Source organism: Wyeomyia smithii, chromosome 1 (genome assembly GCF_029784165.1).
Source record: "Wyeomyia smithii strain HCP4-BCI-WySm-NY-G18 chromosome 1, ASM2978416v1, whole genome shotgun sequence".
Lineage (NCBI taxonomy): Eukaryota > Metazoa > Arthropoda > Insecta > Diptera > Culicidae > Wyeomyia > Wyeomyia smithii.
This window is the reverse complement of record NC_073694.1, coordinates 183,684,344-183,701,580: the sequence shown is the minus strand read 5'-3', so window position 1 is coordinate 183,701,580 and position 17,237 is coordinate 183,684,344. Positions and strand designations below refer to the sequence as shown.

At 42.7% G+C, this 17,237-nt stretch overlaps 1 protein-coding gene across 9 annotated transcripts in view; it reads right to left on the bottom strand.

Annotated features, from left to right (window-relative positions):
• The window catches only part of LOC129720725 (mushroom body large-type Kenyon cell-specific protein 1), a 487,807-nt gene that overhangs the window by 211,584 nt on the left and 258,986 nt on the right, over positions 1–17,237 (bottom strand). The window contains exons 1-2 of one of the 9 annotated variants that reach the window (XM_055672449.1): positions 12,893–13,925; positions 12,637–12,829 (exon numbers count right to left, since the gene is read on the bottom strand). The exons of the other annotated variants lie outside the window; for them this stretch is intronic. Coding sequence (XP_055528424.1) covers positions 12,637–12,646 — 10 coding nt within the window. The 5' untranslated portion in view covers positions 12,647–12,829; positions 12,893–13,925. Of the gene's footprint in view, positions 1–12,636; positions 12,830–12,892; positions 13,926–17,237 lie in introns of those variants that run through there. 9 annotated transcript variants of the gene reach the window in all.

Genomic DNA, 17,237 nt, shown 5'->3' with positions numbered 1-17,237 from the left:
AAAGTGGCCCCCGATCTATTTCGAGCAGTCATGCAGAAGCGCCTGGATGACTGCCTCTTTTCGGACAGGTGGAAGCGACAGAGATTGGTGCTGTTGCCGAAGGCTGGGAAACCGCCAGGGGACCCATCGGCATACAAACCTATCTGTCTGCTGGACACTACGGGCAAGGTGCTTGAGAGGATTATCCTCAACAGACTGGTGAAGTACACAGAGGGTGTAAACGGTCTGGCAAGTAACCAGTTCGGCTTCCGGAAAGGTAGATCCACGCTGGATGCTATTCTCTCTGTCACCAAGACGGCAGAGGTAGCACTCCAGCGTAAGAGTTGGGGCATTCGCTATTGCGCAAGCGTCACGCTTGACGTGAAGAATGCATTCAATAGCGCCAGTTGGGACTCCATAGCGCACGCGCTTAGGAGCATCCACGTACCGGTGTCGTTGTACAAGATTTTGGAAAATTATTTCCAGAATCGGGTACTAGTTTACAACACGGAGGAGGGTCAGAAGTGCGTCCCAATCACCGCAGGGGTACCGCAAGGTTCCATCCTGGGCCCGGTGTTGTGGAATGTCATGTATGACGGGGTGTTGAAACTAAAGTTCCCTGTAGGGGTTGTGATCGTCGGTTTCGCAGACGACATCACGCTAGAGGTCTACGGCGAGTCGATCGAAGAGGTCGAGTTGACGGCCGCGCACTGCATACGCAAGGTCGAAGACTGGATGCACTCTAGGAAACTGGAGTTAGCGCACCATAAAACGGAGGTTACGGTTGTGAACAACCGCAAATTAGAGCAACAGGCGGTGGTCAGAGTCGGTGACTGCACCATTACCTCAAGGCGTTCCTTGAAGCTCTTGGGGGTTATGGTTGACGATAAGCTCACATTTAAGAGTCACGTCGACTATGCCTGTAAGAGGGCTTCAACGGCCGCTGCAGGACTATCTCGAATGATGTCCAGCTCAGCGGTATATGGCAGCAAGCGTAAACTTCTTGCCAGCGTGGTTTCGTCCATACTTAGGTATGGTGGGCCAGCGTGGTCCAAAGCGTTAGGTACCAACAGTCATCGTCGAAAACTGGAAAGTACCTACAGGCTCATGTGCCTGAGGGTTGTGAGCGCGTACCGTACAGTGTCATACGACGCAATCTGCGTCCTGTCCGGCATGATGCCTATCAGCATAGCCATTAAGGAGGACGTAGAATGCTTCGATCAACGTGACACAAGGGGTATACGAGGCACCAGAAGGTCATTCTCGATGATCAGATGGCAGCAGGAATGGTCCAATTCCGCAAAGGGTAGATGGACGCATCGACTTATTCCGGACGTATCCGGATGGGTCGGGAGGCGCCATGGAGAAGTTAACTTCCACTTGACACAGATTCTGTCAGGTCATGGTTGCTTCAGGCAGTATCTACACAGATTCGGGCATGCGGGGTCCCCCATGTGTCCCGAGTGCGCGGATGCGGAAGAAACTGCTGAGCATGTCTTCTTCGTGTGCCCTCGTTTTGTGCATGCGCGGAGCGACATGATGGTAGTGAGCGGGCCAGACACCACTCCGGACAACCTAGTTCGGAGGATGTGTAAAGACCCAAACATTTGGAGGGCGGTTTGTACAGCCGCCTCTCAAATAGTTTTAGAATTGCAAAACCCTTGCCAGCCTGGAAATGCGTAAACTCTTTAGAGACTTTAATGAAGTTTCTTCGTAAACAAACGTAGAACCGACTAACCTGGTGAGTAATTATTCTGCGAGCTTTTAACCAGTTTGAGATCTATGGCAACGCCATAGATTGCGTACAAATTATTACGGCTATCGTGAAAGACGTTTTAAAGTTTACAAAGTACATACGTGTCAACCCCCCCCCTCCCCTCCTTTTCCTTGTCACCTTCTTACTCAAGAATTAGAGTGGAACTAATATTCTAATGTTATTACTTGTACTCGAAAACTCCTATGAGTAAATTTTCACGGTAATCGGTTCAGTAGTTGTTTAGTCTATAGGAAACATACTGATGGAGAGACATTCGCATTTATAGATATAGAATATTATGTGTTTCTAACAGAAAGTTTTTAAACAAAAAAGTGCTCATTTCATTCTGTGCTCGTTTTGGAACGATTTTCTCATTTGACCTTTTGTGGCTTATACATTGGAACGAATTTCGCCATTCTTTGCTCAGTTTGAGATTGTTTCCCGTCTTTTTTTCTGGTTTTTCTTGTTCCTGGAAGCGTTCTATTATTTCCAGTTAAATGTGGAATGTGGAAACGTTTGCCACGATGAACTCAGTATCGTTTTCATTTTTGCCTTCACTGGCGTTTTATTTACTATTTCAAGCATCACGTTTTTTGAGCTTTGGTTCTTTCTGGATCTGTTTCCTTTTCGAGATTTTCTGAGTTTTATAAGCATTGTCATGCTTTGGTCTTTTGAAGCGTTTGCTCACCATCTCAAGTTAAATTTAAAATTATTCTTCCAGTATAGGCTGACCAAACGTGCTGTTATTCCGAAAATTGTTAACCGTCCCGTCCCCTTTTTTCAGCCATTTTGCACCGTTTTATTGAATACTCTTTGAAAAATAATAAAGCTTCAATGAACACAAAGTTCGTCGACAAATGCAAACCACTGGGTTTCAATATTTGACGAAATAGAATATATGCTTCTAAGCTGCCAGAGATTCATTGAAGTTACTGTGCCTTTCTGGTAATACTGTGCCATTGGAAAAGATCGCAAACGGTATGTTTACTGGTGAAAAGTCGCGATTGTGACCAAACACAATAAATTTTACGACTTTACTTACATAAATCACACTCTATTTCGCAAACTTTTTTTAGTACAGAATTAGGTGTATGTTCTTCAAAGTAATGCATAATTGCTCTATGTTTTGCTTTGATTGATGAAAATTGTCTAAACGGTAACGGTTGGTAAAGTTTTTCTCTCGCTTTTGATAATTACAAGCAAAGAAAAATGATCATTTGAGATTGCTTTGATTTGTTTGCGCATTTTCACTCGTTTGATAGTTTTCACATATATAACTAGTGTATAGAGCGAACGTTTAACGTATAGAGCGTAGTGGCATTCCAACATTTTTATCTCGGGTTTAATATCCGGTTTATCAATTTAAACATGAAGTGAAAGCAGAGAGATATTATGATGAGTGTTGTGTTGGAGGTAGGACGTAAGAATACGTACGTACCGGGAAATTTTTTCTTCCCAACAGGTCAATTTATGTTTGCTTCCATGAACTTAGACTAATTTGATGTCTCGAAGGAAAAGGTTTTTCGAAAAGTTCGAAACAACCCCTTTTCTTGAACAATTTCTGAGCCTGCTGTTAGAGCGTAATAAAAACTGATGTCTTGAAAGAAAACATGCTGGTAAAAGCAACAGTACCGTACAGTATATGTGGAGCAGAGCTCCGTTGGTTTCTCGCAGTCTCTTATTACAGCGGTACACGATTTCTATTCGTGTGCAATCAAGAAAACCTGCAATGCTACTGATGGATAAAAAAGTTTATCTCATGAATATGGTTACCATAAAAACCATAAATATTTCAACAAAAGCAGTTGAATTGCGGGGCTAGCGCTATGATCCTACTGACATTGACAGTCTCTCCCGAGCCAAGACTCGAACCCACGACGACTGGCTTGTTAGGCCAGCATCGTACTTCGAGACCATCTGGGAGACTTCTAGCTACACATAACAATGTTGAAAATTTATCACTAAGAGCATGATACCTATCCAAAGCACTGTTTTGTATCATAACCGAACCTTTTTATACGAACAGCTCAAGGAAAAATTTGCAGATATATAGCTTTTAACTGAGTTGATCACGATTCTGCGGAGGAAGAAGCGCCAGCAGGAGGACAGAGATCGTGAAGAGCTGGAGCAACTGTTTCGGGCTAACGATACACACAAGTTTTTTGAAAAAGTGAACCAATGCCGCAAAGGCTACACACCGAGTCCAGATATGTGTAGGGACGTGGAGGGAAACCTGATCATAAGCGAGCGCGAGGTGGTTGATAGGCGGCAGCAGTTCTTCGATGAGCACCTCAATAGCGGAGCAGCGGAAGGAGGCGGAAGGGAAGTTATCCTTGGAGTGCCTACATACGACAGTAGTGTCCCAGTTCCTACAATTGGATCACTTAGGAACAACAGAGCCGCCGGCAAGGACAGGCTCCCGGCAGAGCTCTATAAACACGGAAAAGAGGTTCTAGCAACGGCACTCCACTGGGTAATCTCTAGGATTTGGGAGGAAGAGAGACTACCAGAGGAATGGATGGAAGGAGTTGTATGCCCCATCTATAAAAAAGGCGATCGGCTACAATGCAGCAACTACCGTGGCATTACGCTGATCAACGCTGCCTACAAAGTCCTCTCCCAGATCCTACTCCGCCGTCTATCTCCTTTAGCGAAAGAATTCGTAGGGCAGTATCAAGCGGGCTTCACACAAGCACGCGCTACTACGGATTAAATTTTCATTCTCCGGCAGATCCTTCAGAAATGCCGGGAGTACAACGTGCCCACACATCATGTTTTCGTGGACTTCAAGGCAGCGTATGATACAGTCGATCGAGACCAGCTATGGCAAATAATGCACGACTACGGTTTTCCGGATAACCTTACACGACTTATCAAAGCTACCTTAGACCAAGTGTTGTGTTACGTGTGCATGTCGGGGACACTCTCGAACCCCTTCGAAGCGCGCAGAGGGTTGAGACAAGGAGATGGATTATCCTGCACACTGTTCAACATTGCCCTTGAGGGTGTAATCGAAACGAGAGGCACGATTTTCAGCAAAAGTAGTCAACTCATAGGCTTCGCAGACGACCTGGACATTATTACAAGAAACTCAGCAACGGCGGAGGCAATCTACGCCAGACTAAAAGTGGAAGCTAGAAGAGTTGGACTAGAAATAAATGCGTCGAAAACCAAGTATATAATAGGGAGAGGCTCGAAAGAAACTAACATTCGCCTCCCACGGACGGTGGTCATGGACAGCGACGAACTCGAAGTGGTAAAGGAGTTCGTATACTTGAATCTCTGGTAACCGCCGATAATAAATAGCTGGAAATCGAGCCTACTTTACCCTGCGCAGAATGCTTCGATTCAGGAGCATACGCCGCCGCACGAAACTGACGATGTACAAAACCCTAATTAGACCCGTAGTTCTCTATGGACTCGATACCGTGACGCTACTCACAGAAGAAATACGCGCACTGGCCGTATTTAAACGGAAAGTGTTGCGGACAATATTTGGTGGAGACCGAAAGTGGAGAGTGGCGTAGGCGTATGAACCACGAGCTACAGACACTACTTGGAGAGATTCCCATTGTGCATCTGACGAAGGTCGGGCAACTACGATGGGCCGGCCAAGTCGTGAGGATGCCGGATGACAGCGCGGTAAAATCGGTTCTCTAGGCGTCTAGGAAATTAGCGACGAGTAGCCCAGGACCGAGTAGAATGGAGGAAAATTCTTGATACGGCACGAGCCACCACGGCTCTAGGCTGCTGAAGTAAGTAAGTAAGCTTTTTAACTAATTTGGTGCCCCTAGCGACTTCGGAAGTGCGCCCAAAAACCGCAGAGTATTTGTTCACCGGGCTCGTCGCATCTACTTTCGCTTACAGGAAAACTGCATTTAATTCTCTGAAGACAATACGCACTTCCGGACTTTCGGCGGGTACCAAAATTCGCAGGAATGGATGAAAAGCTATAATCTTTTTCATTACTTCAGTTTAAGCTCCAAGGCCAACTTTTTTTCGCTCGTGTCAACTAGAATTCTGACATTAAAAACACTGAGTTCAATTTTTTAAATATGACTTCTGACTTTGTGAGTTGGACCAAAAATGCATTTAAACAATAAGTAATATTTTAAGAATCAATCAAATTACATTTTGTAACGCAGAATCAACAGTAACAGTGCTTTTTCGGTCAAAAAAGGTGAATTTGGCGAAATGATAAAAATTTGTATTATTTTTGTTAAATACCACTGAATTTCACAGTTTTTTGAATAGAACAACGCACTTTAATAGTTATGTAGTGTTTATTATAAGTTGAGGATAAAAAAAAATCACTATGTAGCCTTATAAGCATTTTTTAAGTTCTTATTGAAGCTTTTTAGAGGTTTAACTGAAGACCGTCTGAACGCGGCACTGGGCACTAGAGGGTTGAGAGAGTTTGATGATTGTTCATGTGAAACTGTGGAGCCATCAAATTCACTAGCATAAAGGCCCAAGCACAATAGATATGTTTGCGTTGCGTTGACAGAAAATTTATGGGATAACTGTTAAATTGCCGCAAAGGCAGCCGCAACCTATCAATTGTGCTTGGGCCTCAATTGGCATCTTTTCCATTGATTTCAATCGGCGGCCCACTGACAGAAAAATCGTCAACATCATCTGCAGATTCGTCGCTTGACTCTTCTACTCCTTAAATTATTCTCACGATTTCGTTATTCGTCAATCTCTTATTGCAGAGCCTTTTCCCTTCGTACTCTACAGGGATATTTTCTGTGTCACAGTCTGGTATTCCAAGCCACTTAATCAAAGGAAGGTCATCTTTGTCAATGAATCGATCGCCTGCAATGACCCCAGGTTCCTTCCAAAATCCTCTTAAACATTCATCACCCACAGCTTCCTACGATTCGTGTAACATAGCTTTTTATGTGCACTTTGTTCATAACTACGTATGAACCTCTAAATATCAAAAAAAAGTTGTCGAATGATGGAAAAAAGTCAAGTTCCAATTTATCTCTGTATAATAATTTGATGTTTCGTATGATCCATAGGCTGGGCAATAGACGTCACGTTAGCAGGAAAGAAAAAAGCCTCAATCAACCTATTGGGCTGATGCCAACCTTGTGCGCCAATGATGGGCACTACAGGTATCCAGCAGTAGCAAAGCCTTTTGAGTTATACCCATTCTCACCGAAAACTGTCGGACTGCAGGTATAAAAGCTAAATTATAAACGATCCATTCAAGTACTACGCGATCCATGTTGGTTTATGTGATAAACAATTTTCAACAACTAATACAAGGCTGATGTCCCGGTTGGAGAACTCAACATTCTATCTCCTGGTAAAATTCTAAATGTTTTGATGATAAGCATGCAACGAAAGATAAGATCCTTTTTCAGTTTTGATTGCTGATATTCTGGAATGCTTCATATGTTTGTTTCTGTTTTAAGCGAGTTAAACAACATAGAAACGATGCAAAGAATACTCTAATGTGTTGAATTGTGAAAGAATGGATTCAATTGATATAAACGATGTTCAGTGGAAATGGAAATACATTATTCTTGATTTGGATTTTTTTTAAAAAGACGTGATAAAAACAAAAAAAAAACGTGAGAAAATCGAGCGCGAGTAGTGATAAAAACGACTGATGGTTAAATCGAAAGAGCTCTGTATTAGAGTAATTTCTACTCGAAGTCAGTTCTCCCTGAGGTCAAGACTCTTTCGTTCTGAATAACAACTTTGTTTACAAAATCACACTTTTAATAACATTATCATCCAGTGTGCAGTTGGTAGTTGAGAGAATTTCGCTTCTGGTAAAACCCTCGCAAACAATTAGGTTTACATTACTCGCTCTCACCCCTGTTCAGTAAACTCTTATTCCATGAAAAAATGGCCATATAGGATGCTATCTTGAATAGCCTCATTTGAAACAGTCATCCCAGTATTTTAAGCCAATCAGTGTTATGGGCCAATACACTTTGTATTGGTTTCTAACGTATGTCAATAACTTGTAATAGTCAAATTTAGGTTTGGTGAACGTTGTTCACGTTCAATAAACTTGAATTTGACTGTTAAAAGTTATTGACATATGTTAGGAAGCAATACAAAGTGTAGACTGGCCATAATACTGGGATGACTGTAACTTAAGGTGAAACTGGACGGTGGCCTTTTTCCATGCAATTTTGGGGTTAGGTTTCTTTTCACTTGACGATTTTAAACAATCGATCAAAATTTGACAAACGTAATTCTAATGATTTTCGACAAAATTATCTTGCTAAATTTGGACAAAAATTGAAGTTTCACCTTGATATTGCGTTCTATAGGAATTGATCCTCAAACGATATAAACAAATTTATTGTTGTATCGTAAGCAATTTCAACTTGCTATGAACATTTGTATGAACTCAGAGAGGCAGATTGTCATTAGTAATAGAGTATCAAGGTTGGATTTCCGCTAGGCCTTTGTTCATACTAATAACAAATAATGAAATATGGCAAAGAATAAAATAAGTTTCCAAAATGGGTGCTTCCTCTCTTAAAACGGGATTCAAATTCGGTTGTAAATTTACTTTTACTGAATTTTATTTGCGTAATTTTAATTCTAAATAGTATTATAACCCCCTTTTTTGCTCATAAGTTTTTTCATGGTTTAGATCTACTTAACGATTTTATTTGAAAAGATAACTTTGCATTGCGGAGAAAACAAATGATCAGAACTCATCGAATTTTTTTGACGTGGGACTACGTCTTTGTTTTCTATACTGGTATGCATTCTGTAAAATTGAAAATGAAACTGGCAAAAGTTGCGTCAGATTTCAAACGATAATAACAGCATAACCACATGTTGGATAACAATAACCAATATGTTGTTGGATAGATAAAATGTTGAACAATTTTGAAATACGCTAAATATCATTATTGTTTCATTGCAAAGCGGTGAAAATCGATAAAAAGTGTCAAGGACAAATTTACGCAAACAATGAACCAATCACATGCGAGCATTCCTAGCACAGACGACATGAATAAACACCAACCATTCCGTGATATTTTCTGTATCAATATAAAAAAAATTGGCAGAGTCACCCCGTCCCAATAGGTCAATTTATGATTGCTTTCATGAACCTAAACTAATTTGATGTCTCGAAGGTGAAGGTTTTCCAAAAAGTTTGAAACAACCCCTTTTTCGAACAATGATTGAAACTGATGTCTTGAAAGAAAACATGCTGGTAAAAGCAACAGTACCGTAGAGAATATGATGTGGAGCAGAGCACCGCTAGTTTCTCGTCTTCTATCATTGCAGTGGGCACGACTTCTATTCGCGTGCAACCAAAACTGCAATGCTGCTACCGATGGTGACTAACAGTTTATTTCATAAAAACCATGAATTACTCAACAAGAATTGAACGAGTTAGTTCCTAAAAATATTAATTTATAGAAGAGTAAGAGCCGGCGAGTGCTTTTTTGTCCATTGTCTAAGATCTATTCAGAATAATTTTTTTTTACATTTCAACATTGTTGGATATTTTTTTACTTTTAACTTTACAAATAAAACAATATACTTATATTTGCTGTCTTCGTAATACAGTGAATGTAATTGTTGGTAAATGAAACAAACTTGTGAAGCAAAAAACAAAACTGAATCTTTTTAAACTTTAACTTCGTTGTAATTGTTAAATAATGGGGAGGGAAGGCTGAGAATTGAAATACGTAAATCATTGAACAAACGAATTTATTGTGTCTGTAATTACAGTGTTTAGTCCCACGTCACCATTTCATACCCTAGGGCTGTATACCTTGTAGTATTTCAATATTTAAAAAGCTTTTTTTTAGATATTATTAAAATAGGAAGAAAAAAATGTGGGTTTTGAAAACACCCTATGATGAATTATTTCCGATGGAAATAATTACATTGGGAACGTCTGTGTGTCTCCAAATACACGTTGTAAAATGCTTTCGCCAAGAGGAATAAAAATTGCTAGTTTTCTAGATCGTTACACTCAACAAAAAAATAGATTCACATAAAAGCTTTACTTTTATTATGCAATAGAGTAACGAATGTTTTTTTGTGAACAGTTACCATGACCGGGAAAGGGTTGAAACCATCAGAATTATTTACTCTTACATAGTTTCAAGCTTATCTGTGAATTTATATCACGATTTAATTTTATGAGAAGCGTATATCAAACGCAAAAAAAACCTGATTAGATCACGGGATCGAAATCACTGAAAATATAACATTAAAATCCCCGATATTTTTCAGCATTCGGCGCAAAAAGTGCAACGTAGATGAACGCTACTCTGGGATCCCAGTGAAAAAAGTATTCTGTCGGATATGAAACCGAACCGTAAGGGTCCCGAATTAGCCGTTTTAGGTCTTTTCGAAAAGTTGATAGAGTATCAGTTAGAAACTTTCATAGGTTACACTATTTACCATATTGAAAACAGAAAAAAAATGAATACGTTATAAATTTTGTAATTTCCTAGAGATCGAGAAATATCAAAATTCGAATGTTTTCTAGAACTAATTATGTGCCTCAAAAAAAAACGACCTCCCAGTTGATCTTGAGGTACGATGCTGGTCTAACAAGCCAGTTGTCGTGGGTTCAAGTCTCGGCTCGGCTGTTAGTGTCAGTAGGATCGTATCGCTAGTCCCGCAATTGTCCTGTACACTAAACAGTTGGCTGCGAAGTCCGTGTATAAGAAACAGAAGGTCGGGTTCCAAGACTTTGCTTTGCTTTTTTTATGTGCCTCAAACTATAAAAAACCGTGACCAGTTTTTTTAACTTATTTTCATGCTTTCATATGTAAAATTCACTTAACCAGATGTAGCTTTTCGAACGGCATAATCAAAAGCCATTCATTTGATAATATGTGTACGAAACATATTACGAAAAATGCATTGTTTAGCCATTTCATCAACCTTATTTTTCATTATCTCAGTCATGGAGTTTGGAACTATTATTAGCTTAAGTATTTTTTCAAAGAAAATACTGGATTGATAACAGTTTTCTGAATATTGGTCACCTGAAACTCTCTACAAGTTTTCGATGTTTTTTTCCATTTTTTATTATGATTTCATATAACTTCTAGTAATTTCTTAGTTCATGAAAATATTACAGAAATTATCGAAAGATTGTTTTCACTTCTCACTATTTAGAGCTCATTTCCGGATTCGCTGTGGCTGTGAATGACACGTCATGCAGCGATAGAAGGTGATTGGCTTCGATAGACATCTATGCAAACTCATTTCAGTTTTAGTCGATGTAACAATCAAAGATAAAAAAAAACAAGTATTTGGAAATAAACAAATTTAGTTATAAAATAGTTTCCATAGAAAATTATTTATGAGCAGTATTTTCTGGATCTGTTAGACCAATTTTGTTTTAAAGCAGATTTTCTCGTCAATTTATTTTGGAAGGTATGGGTAAAAGTAAAAGATAAAGTTTAGCGTTATTTATTTGTTGATATTTTTTTCGCTTCTCAGTCACAGCAAGGGTGAAAAAACAGGTATTTTATTCACTTAAAAATCGTTGAAAAAGAAGAATATAATTTTTGAACCGTGTTTTCAGGATCACTTATTTTAAAGCATATTTTCTCATCAATAAAGCATATTTTCATAAATTTCAGCGTTTTTTCTCCGTGATCATTTTATTTCACATCTCACGGTCACTCAACCCTTCTATAGGAAAAAAATCCGATCGTCCAAAATCAACATCCTCATTAGGGAGCACAAAAAAAGTAGTCACTTCACGGATCGAATCCTTACGCGCGCTTGTTGCTATTTTCGCTAATAAGACCACGCGGAGAAACTCGTTCCCTCCGGATCGCACATTAAACCGATCCATATGCTATCAATTACTTTGCATTTCGCACTGACACTGCACTCTGCAGCTAGGAGACTGCAAGTGAAGAAGAAAGAAGCAAAAAAAAATCAATCGATACTATTCATCTCATGCTGTTAGGTTTCCTCCGAAAGTGTGTTCACAACCCGACTAACGACGATGACGGTGGTGTAGAATTAATGAAAAATACGCGACGAAAAGAAGTTGAACGAGAAAAAAAACCAGGCTAAAAGAAGAGCGAATTTTTTTTCAACCCCCTTGTCGTGTCAAAATGTGGCGGCACACCCCTTGCCCATTCCCAGACGTCGTTGTTTCTCTCGTGAATCGGAGGAACATCTCCACATCTCGGCACGCTACGGAAGGGTTGTTCCTCATTCGAAATTCAAACATATGTTTCCTCACATGAACGATACTCTCCGGGGTCTGGAATTTATCTCCGTTTGCAAAGCGACGACGACGACGACGACGACGATGATGACGACGTCTACGGCGCCGTCTTCGGCCAAACCGCACCGTGTGTACCTTCGACTGTGCCTGTGCCAATCTTGCATAGTGCACATAGACGGTGTGTGCTGTGCGGTGTGGTCTAGAGATGCAACTCGCATCACCGCTGCAACCATCGGGAGAAGATGATTATGCATTAAAATGCATATCCCCGTGCGTCCGAGCACCCTAACCCACATCCCACCGGGGCCGCGGGATTCGCTCGGCTCGTTTCCCGCGCCTTTACCAACAAACAACTTTACACTCTTGCAGGCTATCCGTCGTGGCGGAATTCCTGACGGCATCGAAGAAGACGCTCAGGGTCGACTTGGCTCAAGGTTCTTCGAACAACAACAACAGTAACAATAAAAACAAGAACAAAAACAATGGTCAGACGAAATCATTCAAATTCACTTCAGGTTTTTTTTCCACTGCTTTTTCGGTTGCCCCCGGTTACCACAACTGATTGCTGAGGTGACTTCACAGCGCACACACAGCCACGATCGGCGGCACTAATCCTGTTTGGCCGGGGTTGTCACACAACCGTTCTGGTTCATATCACTTGTTCGTGCTAGCTAACTCCCGGCGGGACGACACTTACCACTTTTCATTTAGGAGGCTTTTTTTCCAACGACTTCCCCCAGGATCACCTAGAAGATCGCACATACACTCGGCGGCTTCTGGCTCGCTCGGGGCCACGCACACGTACACACGCACACTTAACCACACTTCAGCCTTTTTTCTGTTGTACACCACTCCGGAACCAGCAAAAATCTAGTGATCTAGACTCTCAACTCACAACTGCATCCGTCTGCTCCGGCCGGTTCAAGTGACAAGTTAGGAATTCGTTTACGCACTTCCGGTGGCACACACTCATTTAAACTGCCCAAACTCCGCTGGTTTGGTCCGCACCTTTGCACATACACACACCCGAGAGCACAACGGCAACGGCGACGACGACGACGACGACCGCGACTACGCGGGAAACCTAGACAAAACCCGTAAGGAATGGCTTGAATGGCCCGAGCCCGTTTCAACCGAGAAAAGGAACCAACCACGGCGAAAAACAGTTTTAGGAAACAAGACAACGAATCGTTCACTCACTAAGAAACCTTTCACTGAAATTTTGGCTACTCAAGTGCGTGCGTTCTTCGCTCCGGCCGTGCGTGCGAGAGGATCTTCTTCCGCGTTATTCCAGCGCACGCGATTGATTGATGGACGGTCGGTGTCAACACTTCGGGTTCGTCTAATCACGCTGATCGTGCCTCGCAAGGCTCTGCTTCCTAGGATGGCTAGAGGCTAGGTTTTTTTTTCCACGTGTGCATGTGTATATAATTTTATACTTTTTTTTGCTTTCTCTGTCATCGAATTTTCTTTTCACGTTTTCGGGTGTTTTTCGTTTCTTTCCGCAGGCTTCCGCGGCCTTGTTCGCTTTTCTTCGCTATCTCACTCGCTCGACTCCTACTGCTGCTGCTGTTGCTGGCGCTGTTTGGTCACGGGTCGGGGTTATCCGGTGAGGATTTCCTGCCTAGGCTACCGCTCCCCCCGGCAAGGAGGAGAAGAAGAAGACGGCTGGAGAAGAAGAGTAGCAGGAGGAGAAGCAGGAGCAGAAGCAGTAGTCGGGCACGGCACTTTTTTTTCGGGCGATTTTCCTTAATTAATTTTTCTTTTCTTTTTCGATAAATTGACACAAACGGGCAAAAACCAGCAAGGAAAAAAATCCCGTCGAAGAACGAACACTCGCGGAAACTTGTAGTGTGCGGTATGGTGTGCTAATGAAGGAAAAACGGAACGGAACAAAAAGAGATTTTCGGCTCTACTCGGACGCTCACACTCGGGTCGACTCGGGCCGCGTCCGAAATTGCGTTCCGGTGCATATCGGAGCAGTGCGTTTATGCGACTAAAGGGAAAATTTCGATGATGAATATTACACAGCTGCACGGCATACTGCGATGATGACGACGGGGGAGGGCGGTGATGGTAACGACGGTGGTGCAGCGGCTACTTCCCAGAACGTTCCCTCGTTGTTGCAGTTGCAGTGCGCCCGCGAGAGCAAGGGACAGAATGCACCCAACAGGCGAGAAAGAGCAAGCGAGCGAACGCGTATGCAATGGCACTTAGTTTCTACGGTTGTGTTGGTACTTTACACACCAACCCCACACCCCACCCGTGACGACGGTGGCAGCCAGCGCAGTTCGAATTTTCAGTCGATGGAAAGCTCGTAACTACAAGTGCATCTCCGGTTGTGAAGACCAAACGAACGACGAAAAAAGCTCCAATTCGGGCCCCAACACAGCTCAACGTCGTATGGGAGCGACGGCAGAGTGACCGGGTGGAGGAGTAGCATAGACTGTGTGGTTAGCAACTCATACCAACCGGAGGGTGTCCATATACTCACACACCGGCAACCCGCGGCTGCTGGCCACACTGACAGACGCAAGTGTGCGCGCTGAGCCGAAATTTTTTCGGAGCGCACTTTTTTCCCTGCAACGTTGCCCTTCCGGAACAATACTTTAGGGGTGTGAGAGAAAGAGAGACCCCCACAGCCAGCGCTGCTAGCGCTGAGGCAATGGTCCGTGAGTACCGGCGCGCTTCGCAGTCGCACGATGGAAAGGGACCGAACGATGAACACCCAGCGCACACTAGCGCATGCGATTCGGCTGCATTTTTTTGGACCCTCCAATCCTCATCCCACTTCCAGCACCCATCCCATCGAGGGGCACAAAATGCGCTCCATTAGACGACCCACACCAAAAGAAGCGAGAGAGCGAGATGCCTCTGTGTGTGACCTGCAGCAGTGACTGCTGTTGCTACTCACGGCTGCTGCATCGTTGCAAGTGTGTGTTGGGCCAACCACCTGACGGGGGCGGAAGCGAGACAACCAGCTAGATGCACCGATGAGTGTAGCAAAACCACACACATACACAGACAGGCCGCGCTCTCTTTCTCATTTCACTACAGAGTGGAGCTTCCCCACCCACTGCAGCCCAACCATTGTGTGTATGTGAGTTCCACCCGCTCGTGAGTTCCATTCTTGGTAGTAGTGGTATGCATTTTCCACCCGAACGGTCCGCCGAACCGCCAGCCCATTCCACCACCCGTTCGGTTGTCGTGACACGGCGAGAAAAATTAATTCAACTTTTTTTTGTGTCGCTATGTGTTATGATTACGTTCTGTAATAACATCGTTTGCTTCGCTTGCCGATCGAAACGAAAGAAGGGGAAGAGTACGCACGGAAAGCACAAGAAGTGGAGAAAAAACGCATCGCATCGCAGCAGGCGAAATTTCCATTCTTCTCGATCTTGTTCCTGTTCTTGTTCTTGTTTTTGTATTTCTTCGGGTTTCTTTGTTCCGTCTTTCATTCTTCTTCTTCTTTTCTTCCTGAACGGACAAAGCCGTAAGACCGTATTTTATATTATATTGTGCGTTCGGATCCCGCTCGCCGCTGGCTGGTTGGACGATGCAATCAAAGTAACTTCGCAGCTTCCTGTCTCCTGGTCTTCTGGCTCTCGTTCCACCACGCGCCGGGAGCGAGCTCCCGGCCGACCGAACCGACATCGAGCCGGTTGTGTGCTGTCTGCGCGTTTGTGTTTGTTCGGTAGGTACGGTATGTATTGGAGATGAAGCAGCTTAGAAAAACGTTTAGAAACAGCTACTTGTTGCATCGCTCGGTTTGCCCCTGCTGCTCCTGCTGCTGCAGTTTTGGTACTCGGACTGCAACCCCATTTATGCGTAGTACCTGCGTGCACTATTTTTCCTTTCGTTCCGGATGTGGGCCGTTTCGTGCAGAGATTAGAATGAGAGACACAACCTTTTGACTTCAACCGAAAAATATTAAACAGTTAAAATCTTACAATTTCGCTCGAACATTCCTCGCTTTGCTTATTGTATAATCATCGCCGCCATCATCTTTTATCCTCGGGTTTGACCCAAATACGGCTGCTGCTGTTCTCGGTTTCTTCGTTCTACACGCTGTGCATTGTTAGCGAGAATTGGACTTTTATATTTTTCATTTCTGTAGAGGACAAAAGGGTGCGGTCTCTTATCAGTAGTATCTTTGTTTTTTTTCCATCGCGTTGATGATTTGATCATTTAACCCCACCCCGCTGCTTCTGGGACCTGCCTGGCCGCGCACATAATTCAACCAAACAGACGCTCAAATTACACTCTCGGAAGAATGTTTGTTTTCACTTAACCGCAGCGAGCTTTGTTTTGTCTTGAACCCGGTCTCCGGCCCGCGGCCAAACCACCTCTTCGCTCAGAGTACTGGTGACTAGTTCAGTGAATCAGTTCTCAATCGTATTTGAAAAATCGACTTCCAGCGATTATTCAAATCAAAACCAAGAATTTCATTCAAAGACAATCTAATTGGAAATATATGACCACCATAGAAGGCGTCGATTTCTAGTTAGGAATTTCGAACAACCCGCGACACTCGTGTGAGGACGGCATCACTGCGCGAAATTCGAACGAGTTTTGTTATTATGACTGCAGTCTGGGAATCAAAGCAACCCGAACAATCGGTCGTCCGGTTCGTGCAATTCTTTTACTGTCAAAAGTTTGTGAATTTGATGAGTGGTGATTCAGAACGAAAACAAATTAATTCAAATGTGCACAACTGTGTAAGTCAACGGTATTGAAAAAGTTTGTCTGGCATTTTTGTTATGTCTTAAATCATGTTATAGACGTCCACCGAACTAGAATTTCTTTTAATATCAAAAGACAATTGGTTATAGGCCCTATCATCATCTCAATCCGAATCTCTGATGACTAAAATGGCCTCCGAAAATCACGTTAGATCAAGAATATTTTTTTTTTCTTAATAATGCTTCCTCTCAGGTGACTATATTGATATTTAAGTGTGTAAAGTGTGTTGTCAATTATTATTATTTTTTATTCAAAAAACTGTCTTTAAACCACTCTATATTCAAACGGGATAGAAATTCCAGAACCGAAACACCCGAAAAAAATAATTCGAGTGCGGCTCGCTCCCAGAGGAAATGTCGGTAGATTCCATAGCAAACGAGGAATTTTTGGATAGGGACAGCAATGAAATAACGTCACCATAAGACCTGCACTCACTAGTGGTGACCCGTTGGAAAACGGCTAAACATAAAATGGCTTCACAATGTCTCCAAGAGCAAACGCCGAAGAAAGAAGAAACTGCGTGCTGCCGAGTTTACTGACCATGACTCCAAACAC